General features: G+C 46.1%; 1 protein-coding gene across 2 annotated transcripts in view; it reads left to right on the top strand.

Moving 5' to 3' along the window:
* The first annotated feature begins 13,913 nt into the window (after window positions 1-13,913).
* The window catches only part of LOC126298491 (homeobox protein SAX-1-like), a 92,461-nt gene continuing 86,145 nt past the window's right edge, over window positions 13,914-20,229 (top strand). The window contains exons 1-2 of one of the 2 annotated variants that reach the window (XM_049989827.1): window positions 13,938-14,001; window positions 14,358-14,359. In XM_049989827.1, coding sequence (XP_049845784.1) covers window positions 13,938-14,001; window positions 14,358-14,359 — 66 coding nt within the window. Of the gene's footprint in view, window positions 14,002-14,357; window positions 14,360-20,229 lie in introns of both variants that reach the window. The other variant, XR_007552613.1, reaches the window with a different exon arrangement.

The raw sequence follows: 20,229 nt of genomic DNA, 5'->3' as shown, positions 1-20,229 counted from the left end.
CCAGATCCCTGTCCGGCTCCAACCCCTCCTTCCTGACCCCACAGAACACTTGATCCTTAGTCTCTTCTTCCCCGGCCTTACCCTTACCTGTGCCACCATCTATGTCCGCCCCGCTGCACCTATTCCTTTCGACTTCCTTTCCCACATCGACCGTACCTTCTCCTCCTACGTGATCGCCGCCGACCTTAACATCCATAGTCGTTCTGCCGCCCAGTTACGGCGGTGGCATCGGTTCCTTGCCACCCTCCAAGGCGACGTCCTTCCAATTCCCCAACACACCCGCCCTGAATCCAATACCACTCCCGATGTCGTCCTAGCCTCCCCCACCCTGCTTGGCCGCATAGCGGTGGACGTCCTTGATCCCATTGGCAGTGACCATCTCCCTGTCCTCCTCACTGTATCAGACGGTCGTCGCCCCCGTCCCGACCCGCGCCATGACCCTCCCCCGAAATATGTCCATGACTACTCCCGTGCCAACTGGAATGCCTACCGGGACTCCCTTGCTCTCCAGGTCGATAGCCACCCCCTCACCTACCACCAACCTGATGACGTTACCCGTGCTGCCTCCTTTCTCCAGCAGACCTTGTCTGAGGCCGTGGAGGCCCACGTCCCTACCATTGCCATCCATCCGCACCGCCCCACCTTACCCCCACAGGCCGTCCTTCTCCTGCGTGAATCCCGCCGGCTCTACCGTGCCTTCCTTCACACACGTGACCAGGACACACTACGACGCCACCGGCAACTACAGCGACACATCAGGAACTTACTCACGGCAAAGAAACGCCGGGACTGGCGACAGACATGCACCCGTCTTAATGCCACCTTACCTATCAACTCGTCCAAGTACTGGTCAGCCTTCCGCCGCCTTACCGGATCTAAACCCTCTCCCTACTACCCTCTCCTTCATGATGACCACCCCTTCCCTGATGCCCTTAGTAAGGCCAACCATTTCGCCTCCTACCTCTCCGATATCCTTACCATCCCTGACGATCCCCAGTTCGATTATTCCCTCTTTCCTGATGTCCGTGATCGAACTGATACCTCTGTCCCCCCGCTTGCTCCTGGCTTCCAGTACTTGGACAACATCACACACACAGAACTAAATACCCCAATCACCACTCAAGATATCATTGCTACACTTCGCCCTAAACGCAACACTGCTCCCGGTCACGATCGTGTTACTTACCGTCACCTCCGTGAAGCTCCTGCCTCCTTCCTCTCCACATTGGCCAGGCTCTACAATGTGGTCCTGTCCACCGGCTACTACCCCGACCTGTGGAAAACCTCCCGGATCCTGATGTTCCTCAAGCCCGACAAACCGCCTTCCGCTGTCTCCTCCTACCGTCCCATCAGCCTTACCTCGGTCTTCAGCAAGGTCCTGGAATCCATTCTTACCCACCGCCTACACAAGCACCTTCACCAACACCGCCTCCTCCCCCCTACCCAATGTGGCTTTCGGCCGTCCTTCTCAGCCGATGACCTCCTCCTTCACCTCACTCACCTCCTCTCCGAACAACTCAATTCCCGTCGTTCCGCCATCTTCCTTTCCCTCGACCTCGAACGCGCATATGACCGTGTGTGGCATTCCGGTCTCCTTTTCAAGCTCCAAACCTTTGCTCTTCCTCTCAACTATGTCCGTCTGGTCGCTTCCTTCCTTTCCCACCGTCCTTCCTATGTCACCATCCACAACACTGATTCCTACACCTTCTACCCCTCCGCCGGTGTGCCCCAAGGTTCCGTCCTTTCCCCTCTTCTCTACCTCCTTTACACGGCAGACATGCCTCCACCTGCACCTCCCCTACACCTTCTCCAGTACGCCGATGACACTGCCTTCCTTGCCCTCGCTCCCACCCTGCAACGCTCCCAGCACCTTCTCCAATCCTATCTTGACCGGTTCACCACTTGGTGTAACCAGTGGTTGCTCAAGGTCAATCCTTCCAAGACCCAGGCGATCATTGTAGGCAAAACCACTCGTTCCTTCCGTCTCCTTGATTTCTATCTTACTATTTATGGCCGTCCCATCACCCTCACACCTACTCTCAAGTACCTTGGTGTCACCCTCAACCGTCGCCTCTCCTGGAACCCACATCTCCGGACGATCCAAGCCAAGGCACGCTCCCGCCTCCGCCTCCTTAAGCTCCTTTCTGGCCGTACATGGGGTCTGGACCCTTCCACCATCCTCTACACCTACAAGTCCCTCATCCGTCCTATCCTTTGCTATGCTCATCCCGCCTGGATCTCTGCCCCTCCTACCTTCTACAAGTCCATTCAGATCCTAGAACGCCATGCGCTCCGCCTCGCCTATCGCATCCGTCTCCCTTCCCCCACGCGGATCCTCTATGACCTGATTCCCTTCCCGCACCTCCTCCTTTTCCTCGAACGGTTACGGATCCTCTACACCTCCCGCAAGCTTGATCCTCCACACCCTCTTGTCTCTCCCATCCTCTCCCACCCCAACCCGCTGCCGCGCCTGCATTCCTATATCCCACCTGCTCTCCATCTTTACACCCTCCACACCCTCTCCCTCGGTGGCTTCCGTCAACTCCCCCTCCCTGATGATGCCCTCCTCCCCTCCATCTACCCCTCCTACCAACTTTGAGCCTTACCTTCCCTCTCCTCTCCTTTTCCTGTGGGCACCCTCTCTCCCTTCTCTCCCTCCCTCCCCTCCCCTTTCTCCTTGGGCTTCCACTCCCCCTACCCTCCCCCTTCTCCTCCATCCCTCTCCTCCACTGGCATCTTCCCCTCCCCCTCTCTCTCCTCTTCCCCACACCTTTTCCCCTTGGCAGGCCACGACTCTGCTGTCTTCCATCTGTTACTTTCATCGTCCTACGCCGAAGACCATCGCATGTGTTTGTGCCTCGACTCTCCTGCAGTGTGTTTGTGTTTCGTCGTTTGTGCTCCGCTGGTTCACGTGTGGCCATCTGCCATCTGCGTTTGTGCACCGTGTTTCTCCGCTTTTATCCATTGTGCTACGCACGTGACCGACTCCGTTTTAACTCTGTTTTGTCTACTGTTTGTACCCCGCCGTCTTGATTGTTTTTATATCTCACTCATCTCTGTTCTGTGTATACTCTGAGGCCGAAGAGCGGCATACCTGGTCCGCTGCCGGCCTACCTGTTTGTCACAGGTATTAAAATCACAATAAAGGAAAAAAAAAAAAAAAGAGAGAGAATCAGATGCGCCAGCAGTCGCAGCATGTTGACGTTACTTGAAAAGGTGCTTTTACTGAAGCTGTACTATCAGAATGGGAAATGTGCTACTACAGCGTTACATTCCTATCGCCATAGGAAGGGGATTTGAACGGGTAAAGGTCCGTTGACAAATGCAGCTGTGGCCACGGGTTGTTTAGATGATAGACCCCGTAGTGGCCGACCGAGCACAAGGCGTAATGCTGCTGAGACAGTTCAGGAAGAAATGGAGACTGTATTGGGTTCGTCTATGCACGGAGAAGTAAGCGCTCGTGCAGTCACACGTCTCACCGGCATTCCATACACTACCGTTTGGCTAGCACTTAGGCTTACCCTCCGATGCTAACCGTACAAACTCCATCGGCATCATGAACTGTTACCTGGCGATGTAGTGAAGCGGAGGGCATTTGCGGTGTGGAAGTTTCAAAAGATAGCGGAAGATGACAATTGGTTGAGTTACGTGTTGTGAACCGACAAAGCTCATTGCACACTCTCCGAGGGTCTGTCAACGCCCACAGCTGCAGAATTTGGGCTACCGAAAATGCTAGTACTGTTGTGGAAACTCTAGTGTACGACGAGGAAGTTACGGTATGGGCTGGGTATACCACATCTACCGTTATCGGGCCTTTTTTCTTCGGGGAAATGCGTGATTCTGGTTTTGTAACTGCTTCCGTGATGGGTGAGAGGTACGCCGACATGTTACAGAATCGCATCATCCCCAGCCTGGTTGACAAACACCTCCTGGAACGTATGATGTTTATCTAGGATGGCGCTCCATCCCATATTCCTAGACGCGTGAAAGATCTCTTCCGGCCGCGCGGGATTAGCCGAGCGGTCTTGGGCGCTGCAAAAAAATGGTTCAAATGGCTCTGAGCACTATGGGACTTAACATCTATGGTCATCAGTCCCCTAGAACTTAGACCTATTTAAACCTAACTAACCTAAGGACATCACACAACACCCAGTCATCACGAGGCAGAGAATAGGGCGCTGCAGTCATGGACTGTACGGCTGGTCCCGGCGGAGGTTCGAGTCCTCCCTCGGGTATGGATGTGTGTGTGTTTGTCCTTAGGATCGTTTAGGTTAAGTAGTGTGTAAGCTTAGGGACTGATGACCTTAACAGTTAAGTTCCATAAGATTTCACACACACATTTGAACTTGTTTTGTTTTTATCTCTAGCGCGCGTCGTTTGGTGATGATCGTGTGCTCTTCCGCCACTTTCGTCATGCTTGGCCTGCCAGGCCCAGTACCGGGCGTCAGTCGTGCTTCGGTAGCTCAGTTGGTAGAGCACCTGTGCGCGAAAGGCAAAGGACCCGAGTTCGAGTCTCGGTCGGGCACACAGTTTTAATCTGCCAGGAAGTTTCATATCAGCGCACACTCCGCTGCAGAGTGAAAATCTCATTCAAGAAAATAGGTGTTCATACCAATTTCAAGAATCCCATTGATTTCAACTCAAGTGCGATTTTCTCTTAAAAGATCTCAATTTCCTACGAAATTAGTTTATAGTATGACAGTCAATAAGGCTCAGGGCCATATGACAACAAATTACGCTCAGGGCCATATGACAACAAATTAGGCTCAGGGCCAAACATTTCATTACTGCGGAGTTAATTTGAACGAACCCTGTGATTGACACGGTCAGCTCTACGTTGCATTTTCACGTGTGGAACAAGCAGAAAATACACTCCTGGAAATGGAAAAAAGAACACATTGACACCGGTGTGTCAGACCCACCATACTTGCTCCGGACACTGCGAGAGGGCTGTACAAGCAATGATCACACGCACGGCACAGCGGACACACCTGGAACCGCGGTGTTGGCCGTCGAATGGCGCTAGCCGTGGCATACGGAGCTCCATCGTAGTCTTTAACACTGGTAGCATGCCGCGACAGCGTGGTTGTGAACCATATGTGCAGTTGACGGACTTTGAGCGAGGGCGTATAGTGGGCATGCGGGAGGCTGGGTGGACGTACCGCCGAATTGCTCAACACGTGGGGCGTGAGGTCTCCACAGTACATCGATGTTGTCGCCAGTGGTCGGCGGAAGGTGCACGTGCCCGTCGACCTGGGACCGGACCGCAGCGACGCACGGACGCACGCCAAGACCGTAGGATCCTACGCAGTGCCGTAGGGGACCGCACCGCCACTTCCCAGCAAATTAGGGACACTGTTGCTCCTGGGGTATCGGCGAGGACCATTCGCAACCGTCTCCATGAAGCTGGACTACGGTCCCGCACACCGTTAGGCCGTCTTCCGCTCACGCCCCAACACGAGGCACACAGGGCCAACACCCGGCATCATGGTGTGGGGAGCGATCTCCTACACTGGCCGTACACCTCTGGTGATCGTCGAGGGGACACTGAATAGTGCACGGTACATCCAAACCATCATCGAACTCATCGTTCTACCATTACTAGACCGGCAAGGGAACTTGCTCTTCCAACAGGACAATGCACGTCCGCATGTATCCCGTGCCACCCAGCGTGCTCTAGAAGGTGTAAGTCAACTACCCTGGCCAGCAAGATCTCCGGATCTGTCCCCCATTGAGCATGTTTGGGACTGGATGAAGCGTCGTCTCACGCGGTCTGCACGTCCAGCACGAACGCTGGTCCAACTGAGGCGCCAGGTGGAAATGGCATGGCAAGCCGTTCCACAGGACTACATCCAGCATCTCTACGATCGTCTCCATGGGAGAATAGCAGCCTGCATTGCTGCGAAAGGTGGATATACACTGTACTAGTGCCGACATTGTGCATGCTCTGTTGCCTGTGTCTATGTGCCTGTGGTTCTGTCAGTGTGATCATGTGATGTATCTGACCCCAGGAATGTTTCAATAAAGTTTCCCCTTCCTGGGACAATGAATTCACGGTGTTCTTATTTCAATTTCCAGGAGTGTATATATGTCTATGCGCCACACAACCAAACATCAGATATAGTATATAAGAACGTAATTTACTGTAGAGACTTTATATGTAAGATAGTTTTCCGAATAACAAAACGAGAAAGTATTTCACTGCAGTTTTTTTGGTCATTGTTACATTTATAAACTCCTGACAGAAAACTAAAACCCCGGCGAAGCGAGTTATTATCAGCTAGCGTAAAGTATTCCGTTTAAACTTTTAACGCTGCATGGAATTATGCACGCAGCTGAGTCATTGCAATACCTGTAGACGCTGACAAATTATCTGGCGCAATACTGCCCGCGTTATATTACGAAATGCAGCATGAAATCGAGGCTCCAGGTTGTATAGTCTCGGTGTTGATTTCTCTGGAGTTAACAGTGACACTCTTGACCACAGATCGATGCTCTGTTTCGCATAATATTAACACTAATGTGAGGTTGGACAGGGCTACGCATCAGAAGAGACAAGATTTCCACCGGCAGTGCGTAGGTCCATAATGATGACGCTAATGTGAACGCAGCTGCAGAAACAACTGTCGGTGTTAGAGCAGCCTTAAGGCCTCTGTTTCACAGAGGAAGACTGCTCTGTAGTTCCTTCTCTAGATTGTCGCACACATGACAAATTGGTAGATATCGAAATAGACGACAGAGGGATAGAGAAACAACTAAAATCACTCAAAAGAGGAAAGGCCGCTGGATCTGATGGGATACCAGTTCCATTTTACACAGAGTACGGGAAGGAGCTTACCCCCTTCTTGCAGCGGTGTACCGTAGGTCTCTAGTAGAGCGAAGCGTTCCAAAGGATTGGAAAAGGGCACAGGTCATCCCCATTTTCAAGAACGGACGTCGAACAGATGTGCAGAACTATAGTTCTATATCTCTAACGTCGATCAGTTGTAGAATTTTGGAACACGTATTATGTTCGAGTATAACGACTTTTCTGGAGACTAGAAATCTACTTTTTAGGAATCAGCATGGGTTTCGGAAAAGACGGTCGTGTGAAATCCAGCTCGCGCTATTCGTCCACGAGACTCAGAGGGCCATTGACACGGGTTCCCAGGTAGATGACGTGTTTCTTGACTTCCGCAAGGCGTTCGATACAGTCCCCCACAGTCGTTTGATGAACAAAGTAAGAGCATATGGAATATCAGACCAATTGTGTGGTTGGATTGAAGAGTTCCTAGATAACAGAACGCAGCATGTCATTCTCAATGGAGAGAAGTCTTCCGAAGTAAGAGTGATTTCAGATGTGCCGCAGGGTAGTGTCGTAGGACGGTTGCTATTCACAAAATATATATATATATATATATATATATATATATATATATATATATATATATATATATATATATATAAATGACCTTATGGATGACATCGGAAGTTCACTGAGGCTTTTTGCGGATGATGCTGTGGTGTATCGAGAGGTTGTAACAATGGAAAATTGTACTGAAATGCAGGAGGATCTGCAGCGAATTGACGCATGGTGCAGGGAATGGCAATTGAATCTCAATGTAGACAAGTGTAATGTGCTGCGAGTAAATAAAAGATAGATCCGTTATAATTTAGCTACAGAATAGCAGGTCAGCAACTGGAAGCACTTAATTCCATAAATTATCTGGGAGTACGCATTAGAAGTGATTTAAAATGGAATGATCATATAAAGTTGATCGTCGGTAAAGCAGATGCCAGACTGAGATTCATTGGAAGAATCTTAAGGAAATGCAATCCGAAAACAAAGGAAGTAGGTTACAGTATGCTTGTTCGCCCATTGCTTGAATACTGCTCAGCAGACTGAAGCGCCTAGAACCGCTCGGCCACCCCGACCGGCCGCAGTGGCTTTGCAAAACTGCATGGCCCCCTAGCACACCATCCTAGCACGGCTCCCCTGTGTAGTTGAGCAAAGCCTCCGTGCAAGGGTGGCGTAGTGGAGTAAGCAGGAGACCTGGGTTCGCGTCTCAACCTTGGTACAAATTTTCATTCGTCGCTTCAGCCTTCACATATAAACCATAGATTTTTGAGAGTTGAAAAGGTCTTTGGCACCAGATACACTGACAGAAAAAAATTCACGACACCTAAAGATAGTTAATATAGAGTAACGAAATACACTGCTGCCCATTAAAATTGCTACACCACGAAGATGATGTGCTACAGACGCGAAATTTAACCGACAGGAAGAAGATGCTGTGATATGCAAATGATTAGCTTTTCGGAGCATTCACACAAGGTTGGCGCCAGAGGGCACACCTACAAAGTGCTGACAGAAGGATAGTTTCCAACCGATGTTTGATACACAAACAGCAATTGACCGGCGTTGCCTGGTGAAACGTTGTTGTGATGCCTCGTGTTAGGAGGAGAAATGCGTACCATCACGTTTCCGACTTTGATAGAGGTCGGATTGTAGTAGCCTATCGCGATTGCAGTTTATCGTATCGTGACATTGTAGCTCGCGTTGGTCGAGATCCAGTGACTGTTAGCAGAATATGGAGTAGGTGGGCTCAGGAGGGTAATACGGAACGCCGTGCTGGATCCCAACGGCCTCGTATCACTAGCAGTCGAGATGGCAGGCATCTTATCCGTATGGCTGTAAAGGATCGTACAGACACGTCTCGATCCCTGAGTCAACAGATGGGGACGTTTGAAACACAGCAACCATCTACACGAACAATTCGACGACGTTTGCAGCAGCATGGACTATCAGCTCGGAGACCATGGCTGTGATTATCTTTGACGCTGCATCACAGACAGGAACGCCTGCGATGGTGTACTCAACGACGAACCTGGGTGCACGAATTGCAAAACGTCATTTTTTCAGATGAATCCAGGTTCTGTTTACAGCATCATGATGGTCGCATCCGTGTTTGGCGACATCGCACATTGGAAGCGTGTATTCGTCATCCCCATACTGGCGTATCACCCGGCGTGATGGTAGGGGGTGCCATTGGTTACACGTCTCGGTCACTTCTTGTTCGCATTGACGGCACTTTGAACAGTGGACGTTACATTTCAGATGTGTTACGACCCGTGGCTCTACCCTTCATTCGATCCCTGCGAAACCCTACATTTCATCAGGATAATACACGACTGCATGTTGCAGGTCCTATACGGGCCTTTCTGGATACAGAAAATGTTCGACTGCTGCCCTGGCCAGCACTTTCTCCAGATCTGTCACCAATTGAAACCGTCTGGTCAATGGTGGCCGTGTAACTGGCTCGTCACAATACGCCAGTCACTACTCTTGATGAACTGTGGTATCGTGTTGAAGCTTAATGGACAGCTGTGCCTGTACACGCCATCCAAGCTCTGTTTGACGCAATGCCCAGGCGTATCAAGGCCGTTATTAGGGCCAGAGGTGGTTGTTGTGGGTACTGGTTTCTCAAGATCTATGCACCTAAATTGTGTGAAAATGTAATCACATTGCAGTTCTAGTATAATATATTTGTCCAATGAATACCTGTTTATCATCTGCATTTCTTCTTGGTGTAGCAATTTTAATGGCCAGTAGTGTACATTTGTCGAGGTATCACATTTAAGTGATTAGCATTGCAAGATAATAGATTAATGTAAGAGTGAGATGCTGGGACATTAATAACACGTGTAAACGCCAGCTTGTTAATTGTAAACACGCAAACGTGCATGCATTGTTTTGCACAGGTGCCTCATATCAGCTTGTGGGATGAAGTTGCAAGCCTGTTGCACTTGAAGGTCAATTCAGACACGGTTCATTCCGTTTGTGGATGACGCTGGAGTTGTTGTCCGATGACGTCACGTATGTACTTCATTGGACACTGATCTGGTGATCGAGCAGTTGAAGGCATTCATCGGAAAACACAAGAGGTGTCCACCCTGACCTCCAATGGGATCTCGCTTGACACCAATGACGTCGGAAACGTCGGTGGTTTGGGGTCAGTGGGAAGTATGCTACAGGACGTCTAGCTCGGAACTGTCCTCGAAGTAATGGATTTGCAACAGTTTGTTGTGCCACAGTGGTGCCAACTGCTCCTCAGATTGCTTCTTCAGATGCAGTGCGATGCGCCGAGCACGATGGTCTTTCCTGCCTGTAGTGGCACGTGGCCGTCCAGAGCGCGGTCTTCTTGCTGCTGTACATTGTCGCTATAGCCGCTGTCAGCATTCATATATACTGGTTACATTCCTACCAAGTTTTACTGTAATATCGCAGAAGGAATATACAGCTGCTTATAGTCCTATTAAACGACCTCATTAAAACTCAGAGAGGTGTTGATAATGGTGTCTTTGTCGCCTTAGAGGTATTCTCGATTAACATCAACTCATCACTTCCAATCCTAAAGGTGACTAACGCTCGCGACTGTTACTGTGTGTATTTAAAGCAAACCTGATTTGCAATCTCACAGTGGCGCCACTGGCACGAATTTTGAATGGACATCATCCTTCAGATCTAGAAACACGCCTACCAGTCGCACACATCGTTCTTGCTGGTACGACATTTTTCCGTCGGTGTAGTTTCATCTGTTTCGCTACTTTGACAGGAGTGCGGATTGTTACGATTGCCTTCTGGGAACGAGCACCTCGGAAGCGGCGAGGCTAACAGGCTGTCTGCGTGCTGCCATCACGAGCTCGTATGGAAGGTGGCTCAAGTGTGGTAGAACGACGAGTATGCGACAATGTCTCGGACGTCCGCTCCTCGTCACAGATCGTGGCGGTCAGAGGCTGCCCTCTCTGTGAACAAGGATAGCCGGCTATCTGGGACAGATCTGACGACAATGTATAATTCTGGTTTCGAAGCACACCGTTCGCCACACATCGTTGAAAGTTGGGCTCCGCAATAAGACGATCCGTACGTGTTCCCATATTGACGCGACGACATCGTTAATTGCGATTGTAGACTAATGGGTTCGGGATCACAGAGATTGGTCCTCGGATCAGTGGGAACGTGTCGCCTGATCGTATGGATCGTGGCTCTATTTCCAACAAGTCAGTGTTACGCAGTCATCCAGGAGAATGGATACTGGAAATTTGCACAGCCACAGACGCAGGCCGGCGGCGGTAGTACTACGCTACGAGAGGCATTCATCTGAGGCTTCCGTGGGGCACGTCGCACTCATCGAAGGCACCGTCACACGTGTGGACCACGTGTCCACCTGCATCCCTTCGTCCCTTCACGCTTGCTGTCTTCTCCAATAGCATCTTCCAGCAGGATAACTGTCCGTATCTCAAGGCTAGAAGCGGTTTGAGAAGTGTGGTAGTCAAGTCACGTTGTTGTTACTTAAAACGTGAGGGCTGCAGGCCGTGGCCGACATGTGAAACTTTACCCTGACGTGTCGCCTTTGGCTGTGGGGACGTCCTCGGTGGTGAAGTGTCAAACTGCAATCACAACTCGAGGAGTGCCGAATATACAGGGTGTTACAAAAAGGTACGGCCGAACTTTCAGGAAACATTCCTCACACACAAAGAAAGAAAATATGTTATGTGGACATGTGTCCGCCGTTTCGTGATGGACTGTGGTACCCTCTGTAATGCCTATATATTCGGCGCTCCGTCAAAGTTTGACTGCAGTTCTCCACTTCACCTTCGAGGATGTCTTCCGTAGTCGGAGACGAAACGTTAGGGAAAAGCTTTAAATACCGATCGTGGTCGGTCAACCCGGAAGTCTTAAGTAAAATTAATACCGACAGTGAAAGCCTACATTGTATGATCGTGGCCATCAAATTCGCCTGATCTGGACCGAACAGAAGACAAGGGGTGCGGCTGAAGAAGCAGAGTGTATGACAATACCAATGTTTAGTTATCCAGTATTTGAGCACGAGAGCACTTAGAGACTTGCAAGAAAATTTAAACATAATTTAAGACTCTTATTAAACTTTTTATCACCGACGACGCCCACAAAATGATGAAAGAAAAAATGGTTACCACTCACCACATTTTTCGCTGTTCATGCAGTAAAACTGTTGCCAACATACATTTCGCGAAAGGACCTCGAATATAAGATTTCAGAAGTGAGGGCACATAATGAGGCTTGTAGATAGTCGTTTTTCTCTCGCTCTGTTTGAGAATGGACCAGGAAGAAAGGACTGGCAGGGCTGCAGGGTACACGCCGCCAAGCACCGTACGGCGGCCCTTGCAGTATATAGCTGTACAATCGAGACGTTTTAATTTATTACTTCGTTATTACTAGCTGTATTCGTGACACACTTTACAGACAGTATTCACATATGCCACTGAGTGCACCAGAAATATTATGTTACGAAACACAATTCAGGAGATATGACGTTGTAAACATTGAGATGCGTGAAAAACTGACGCGTCATGTATGACGTTCTAGTTTGTTACTTCTTTACTATTAACTCTATCCACAACACATGTCGCAGATAGTATCCACATATGCCGCTGAATGCACCTATAAAAATATGTCACTGTATGACAGATAGTTAATGAGTATGACGCCATAAACACTGAGATGCGTGAAAAACAGCCGCGTCATGCATGACGTTTGAATTTATTATTTATTTACTTTTATTTCTATTCACAACACATTTCTCCTACAGCAGCTACATATACGACTGGATGTACGAGGAAAACTATATCATTGTACAGCTCATAGTTCAGGAGATACTACGTCATAAACACTGAGTAGCGACAAAGTGAACCTACAGGGCGAAATTCGCAAGAGATACAAGTGAAATACGTGTAAAAATAAGTGAGAAATATGTTAAATATATATGAAAATGAGGAGTTTCCAGCTCACACGGAGGGTAACCAGCAATCTTTCTTCCCGCGAGGCCGGCCGCCGTGACGGAGCGGTTCTAGGCGCTTCAGTTTGGAATCGCGCTGCTGCTACGGTCGCAGGTTCGAATCCTGCGCCGTTCATTGATGTGTGTGATGACCTTAGGTTAGTTAGGTTTAAGTAGTTTTAAGTCTAGGGGACTGATGGCCTCAGATGTTAAGTCCCATAGAGCTTAGAGCCATTTGAACCATTTCTTCCCGCGAACCATTCGCAGCTGGAACAGGAAAGAATGCAGTGACAGTGGTTGACAAAGCACCCACCGCCACACACCGAACGTGGCTTGCGGAGTATAGATGGAGATGTATCTTAAGGGGAACTACTGCCTAAAAGCTGATGCACTCAACTTTATTCGCGTAATTTCAAAAAGTAGTTCTCGGTGACCGTAGAGTCAGATGTACGGAAGTGGGAAGAGCATTGTATAGTGGGCTCACGTGCAATGCCACGCACTTCACTGTGTTATCGCGACAGATGTACGGAATCGAGGTCACCGTGCCTCATTCGCGTTTGCAGGTTAACTGGTGTCTAAGCAATTGGCTATAGGAATTGCAGCACACGGTACGTGCAAAATAGTAGTGGAGGCACGGCTGATACAGCGTTACAGTTCGTTTCGCGTAGTTTCAAGTAACTCGAGCCCGCACTCGCAATTAAATTGCGACAAAAATCAAAGAGGGCTTTTTAAGGGAGAACGGTAGCTCCGCTCGACGCGCCTTGGCGATTGTATTTATGCGCGGGGAGGGGGCGCCGCGGGCTGCAAACGCCGAACAGCGGTGAAGCGATATCAGCCACAGTCGTAATGCATAAGCAGAATAATTGGCGTGCTCCATGTTCGCCAGCGACCGGGCGTTTTCACGCGTCCGCAATGGGCGCACCAATGGTAGGCCGGCGCATAAAGCCGTCTCCTCCCAGCGGTGCACTCGTCATTTCCCTCCCCTCCCCCACCGACAGTGGTAATGGATGCTGCGCGGCGACCAATGGGCGGCGTCGGCCGCGGGGCGCCGGCCAATGGGAGCGCGGCAGGCGGTGGTCGGCCGGCCGAGCACATGGCGACTGCCAGACGCGTCGTGGCCTGCCAGCGGACAGCCGCGCCATGCAGCACAGCAAGTCCTTCCTCATTAAGGACCTGCTGGGGGATGTCCTCACCGACAGGGAAGGTACGCCGGCTTCTTCCTAAAAGCCACTGCACGTCTCAGCATCCGTATGTAAACTTCTACATCCTAAACTATAGTCCGCAAGGTACCGTACGGTGTGTCACAGAGGGTACTTTGTATGACGCTGTCAGTTCCCTCCTTCTCTCTTCCAGTCGCGAATGGACCGAGGGAAGACTAACTGTCGGTAAGCCCTCGTGTAAGCTCGAATCTCTCAAATTTTACATTCGTATACTTTTTGTGAGATATACACAGGGGGAAGCAAAATATTGTTCGAATCTTCTGGAAACGAAGGCCCTCGGCATTTTTAACAGAAAACTGCGCAGTGCTGTACGACGCCTGTCTTTTAGCGTCTGCCCTAGGAGTTGGCTGAGCATCTCCGTGACGCTTTCGCGATTACTAAACAAACCTGTAACGAAACGCGCTGCTCTTCTTTGGTTCTTCTCTATTCCCTCTATAAATCTTGTCTGGTGAGGATCACAGACAGACGAGGAATATTCGAGTAAACGTTTTGTAAGCCCTTTCATTTGTGGGTGAAATACTCTTCCTGAAGAATATTCCGATGAAGCTCAGCGTCGCATCTGCCTTATCTTCAATTGGTTTTATTTCGTCGTTACACTTTAAATGGCTTCGCGCACGTACTCTTAAATATTTTATAGACGTAACTGTTTCTTGTGATTGTTCAGCAATCGTGTAATGATATAATAATGATTCTTTTTGGCTGTTTATACGCAACACGTTACTTTTACTTGTGTTCATGTTAACTGCCCATCCCTGCACCTAGCGTAGATTCTTTGCGGGTTTTCGTGCATTTCGGCACAATTTTCTAGCCTTGCGATTTACCTCTATACAACAAAAACCTCTGTGAAAAGCCTGATAAAACCTCCGGTGTTATCCACCAGGTCATTCATGTATATAGTGAAAAGTTCTGTAACACACCCGTAGGGTGCCCGCGAACCTACTTTTACGCCTAAAGATTTCCCACCCTCGAGAGTGACAGAATGTCACAAAATATCCATTCAAATGCGAACATTTTAAGTAAGGCTTTGCCGTAACTTTTACGAAATATAAAACGAAACTAAAACTTACTATAAACAGTAACATTTTACTTGTAGCTCCAGCGCGCGTTTCGGAGAGTGAAAATTTCACCATCAGGTGGATTTATGTCTGTTAATAAGGCACGAATGTATTATATGTACGACGTTTGCGTGACTATTGACACATACGAGAATATGAAGTGTATGTGATGTAAGGAAGGAGTGGAAAGGAGCCTCTGACCAACACAATGCAGTTGTGCCTCTGTCACAGTTCTCCACTATTTGATAGAAGCTGCGATCGAGACATTTACAAATATACGCTGTGAACTAAGGGAAGAGAGTCCTTCCCACTGTAGCACTTATTAAGGAATCTTACCTTGTCATTCGCGTATGTAGTGTAGAAAGAGCTAGTGCTTAAATGCCTCTGCACGCGCAGAGGTTGTCACCGAGGTCCCGGCGGAAGGGGATTCTATTATATTCCTAGATTTTAAGAAATGTCTGCTACGATTTGTATCCAAGGTAGTTGGTGGGCAAAGCACAAATGCGACACTTCTCCTGTATGTGTTAGGAGAGTCGATGTTCAGCTACATCTATGCTCTGCAAACAACCATCAAGTGCAGAGAAGAGGGTACTTCCACATTGTACCACTTATTAGGAATTATTTCCATTTCGTCCACGTATGAAAACGGCTTTTGATATTAGAGTTTTAACACCAGCCAAAACATTTTCATAATCTGGCTGACTACCGATACACATCGGATGGGGATGACACTGAAGCAGATAAATATCAAAAAAATGAAAAAAACAGTGGAATCCATTTGATGATAATGATGTGTCTGTCGAAAGAGTAACGAGCGAAATAAGAGTATGACTTTTTTGCCTTATCTCATCAGTTTCAACCTTCACAGTGCAGTAGGCTATGGATAATGTTTGGAATAGGTTTTCTCTACACTACTCATGTTGGTAGTCTCGCCGAGAAAGAAAACATTAGAGATAGCTCATTTTACTCCTAGTTTAGATGATGAAAAGGAACCTTAGTACACAATTTGATAATAAACTCTATGATCTTTATGTTTATGTAAATAGTACTGTGTGGAGTGACACGATATTGTTGCGGCAAAAAAATTGAAATATCTCTTTATTTCATACATCCGCTACCAGTTGGAATTATTGTGCCGTTTATTTATTACGAGGTGTGTGTTCTAGACTCCAAGAGCTCATGATGAGGCTTATATTTCGAGGAACTACAACAATAACTAATATGTTGCGGTATTACTGTAGCGTAAATATTTTTCGCCTAGACTGACTTTTGGCTGGGTCATTGAGTAACTGTCGTGCACATTCTACGTCATGTATGTGGAAAACTATGGACTAAACCTGTGACCACATATGACAGCATGCGTACTAGGTCATGATTCGTCGTTAACGATGAAATCAAAACTTAATCTAATTAAATAGAATACATTTTTCTAATCTTCAGCAAAATTATATATATATTTGGTAACGAATCGGCTTTCGGTTTCTTAGGCTACCGTTCCAAATACTAGTAAAATGACTTGTGACTTGACACAGACATTACTCGTACAGAAGATACGAAAATGATGACATGCAGAGTATTTACAAAGGAGAGTATTACATTTTTTCTACGTTGCGCAGAAATAGTTACATTTAACTAAAAACTTTTATGTCGAGCTATAATCAATAATTAATGAAAAATAAAGTTGAATTTATAATTGTAATTTAATATTTGTATAACTGAAACTCAATTTAACCGAGGGGGAAAGGGAAATTGAGTTTGGTCATTTAATACTAAGCTGACATTCTGTGTCTAATGTTTATTGATTTCCAATATTACCAATAGGATCATCTTTCTGGGGGAAATTGAGTTTAGTCATTTAATACTAAGCTTGCATTTTGCATCATATGTTTCTTGATTTCCAGTATTTCCAAAAGGGTCATCTTTTTGCTCCTCTTAATAGATTGTAGATTTTCGCACTTTACGTCATACGGGTGGTTTCCTCTTAAAAGATGTTTGATAAAAGTTGGCTCTGGCTTTCATAACCTGCCGCAGCCTGTCTCATGTTCGTATAACCTGATTGCCAGAGCTCTGCCTCCCTCATTCAGACACCTTTCCTCTGGCTTTGACAGAATTTCATAAATCACACTCTCCGCGCAAAACCGCGTCAGTTGAATTCGTCGAACTCATCCTATCCTTCAATGCCTGAGATGGTTTCAGACAACTAATGCAGGTGCGCAGTTGTTGAATGTTCGCCGCCCGCGGCACAAAGATTCATACAACACGACGACCGAGGTTGTTTCAGCTGTCAAGTGAAATAGATGGAGAACAATGCTTTTTATGTGTTTTGGGTTTGCTGTACCAGTAGTAGGGAAATAACCGTTTTTCGAACATGTTTTCTTAGTCAGAATGGTATCTATTCATTATAGAGTACAAACAGTAGACGCTTATGACAAAGGTTTTAGAACCATCTGGGAACGGCTTAGGTATTGCGTAAATTGGGTACAGCCCAGCTCTCAGCTAAATGGCTGGGAAACTGCATGAAAGCCAGGTGTCACGTGGGATTTTTGTGCCTCTTCAACGCGCACTGTCAACCGAGAAAATCAGAGTGTTATACAGTTGGTCTTAAATTTCTCCGATCTGTACAATTATATAAATTAAATTAAATATGTTAGGCACATTTATTCCTTAATAAAGAATTACTTCATGACAGGTTCTTTTCTTCTAAGAATGTATTTACAAGGAACGAGCTATTAAAAAAATTGTTTTCTGAGGTGCAGCTGTTACAGCTGTGGAGGTAGATTATTAACATCGTCTTATTTTCGTCCTTTACTATCACGTGTAGCCGCAACTGCATGACATGTACAGAATGTGTACGTAAAAAAAAAAACAATATTTAATCATGCACTCACGTATTTTATTTCACTTCAAGATACTTATCGGGCGCTGTGGATCCACCTTCACTTGCAATTTGCTTATTCCTATAAATTTTACAGATCTTGCGCAGGATGAGCTAGCGGAAGCATGCATCTATTTTAAGGGAAAGGTAATACTTTGCGTATTAAAAAACACGAATGGCGAATTAAAAAAAAATAAAGCTAAGGCAAAGTGTGATAAACGTACCAGAAACGAATCAAATATGTAACAAAACAGTTATATTCAGTGCGTGGTGACTTTTTTCTACCAATCCTTTCTCTTCATAATTTTATTTATTTACTTTTTTGTTTTGAAGAAAAGAGATATGATGAGAACAAGATCTTAACTTTGCAAAATATCTTTGAGTGAAGTTAAGTTTCGTGCTATACCCCATTATGGAAACGTTGTTTTACTCTTGAAATATTTTTTAAGTGCGTTAAAGCAATTTCATGAATAAACATTTCATAGCAAAGACATTATTTTCTAAACCTTTCAAAGTATAATCAAATATGTTTTCAAAAGTGGAAGACTAATATGTATGAAGGAATTATAGATTATACTTAGTTTAATGAGTAGTTTCAAATACGGAACCTTAGCAGTCTAAAGGAAAAAATTGTCACTATGTATCAGAATATTTTCGTAAAATGGTGTAGGCGTTCAATGTATGGGGGATACAATGCATCTTTGCGTAATTAATTTCTCTTCCCCGTCGCAGTGAGACCGGCTAATTGTACTGCAAGATAATTCACGTAAGTTTAAAAGACAATGGAACAATTCAGTCTCTGTTATCATGTCTCACTTTGGGGAACCATTTTTTCGATTAACGGAAGAATTATTCATGTTTATTAAATTATTTATTTATATATGAAAGTATCTTCTGACTCTTTAAGAAACGCCCTGCCTTCAACTTTTAGCCTTAGACACGTATCTGATATTGGTAGGCATTTTTCAAAATCACTTTTTAAGAATTACATTAAATAAGGTAAAACGTTTCCTCAAATTACACCTGTTCACGTGTGGTCTTTATTACACGCGGATCGCTGCTTTGACTGCTTTTCGCATCGTGGACTTACTCGCCGTTTTTCAGCCTCTGAAAACACTTTTCTGTCTCAATAGCTTCTTAAGCCGGGTTCAGAACATTTGGTTTCATTTTGCACTTACGATTCTTTCGTCTTTCATTTCATATAATTACTTTGCTGAGATTACCTTAATTCCTATGCGTTATATGGTTTCGTGAGAAAGGGTACACTTGGTACAAATCACTCTTAAGCTCTTGTAGACCTTACCTTGATTCCTGATGTGTACTGGATAGAGACATTACTTCTGAAGTGACTGTTCGTACACATCAGAATGGAAGAAACACTTCGAAACGGTCTACGAAAACGGCTTATGTTTGTGAAAGATAGCATGTAAACAATTAAAAAACTAACTTGACTTTCATACTTATATTCTCTCAATACCATAATTAGGCCTGTATTTGATGGCAGAAGAGACACGTAGTACGTTCTATTTTTTTTGAGACAGATTTTTAGTGCGGAATTTCTGAGAGACTGCCTGGAAGTTTCATTATATAACTGTTTGTATTTTCTGTGAAAATGTGCAGCTAAAGAATTAGAAGAAATTTTACAGATTTAAGGAGTGATTCTACTGAAAATAATTTTCTAGTTGTAAGTGAAGATTCTCCTTCTTCTTCTTCTTCTTCTCCTCTCTTTCTTTCTTCTTTTTACGCTGGACTATAAAAGAAGTTTGCGATTCCCTTTAACAGTGCTTCTTACTGAGCTCTTAGCAACTGTTTATCAGTCCACTGCACTTAGTTAAGGCTGTATTGGTTACAGCTATGGACTTTCCCAATGCTCACTTTCATTAGTAAATTAAATGTTTAGAAATAAAATATAGACTGTTACTGGCATGTTGTAGATAGGCATGAATGAAACGCAGTATCGAGATATAATACTGTTACATGAAATTCATCTTGCTTACTCTTATAGATGTAGCAGCTCTCTAGACAACACTCTTCATGTTCTTCAATTATTAGTTGAAAGTCTTTTTAATGTCTTAATTTCTTCATGTCGTCATTCTCATGAAGGTGAACGCACTGAAACGCGTAAATGGATCCCAACAAAATAATTGTCCAATCATGGCTTAATAGAAATTATTTTCGCGCTGATTTGATCACGGATCTCTGTTGAGAATTTGTGTGTTACATTATTTAATTTAAGCTTAACATGATTTAACTGGTTGCGAGAATCGGAGGGACCGAGCTAC

This window comes from Schistocerca gregaria, chromosome X, assembly GCF_023897955.1.
Source record: "Schistocerca gregaria isolate iqSchGreg1 chromosome X, iqSchGreg1.2, whole genome shotgun sequence".
Classification (NCBI taxonomy): Eukaryota; Metazoa; Arthropoda; class Insecta; order Orthoptera; family Acrididae; genus Schistocerca; species Schistocerca gregaria.
Note: the sequence above shows the minus strand (reverse complement) of the source record. Positions and strands in the feature narration are given on the sequence as shown.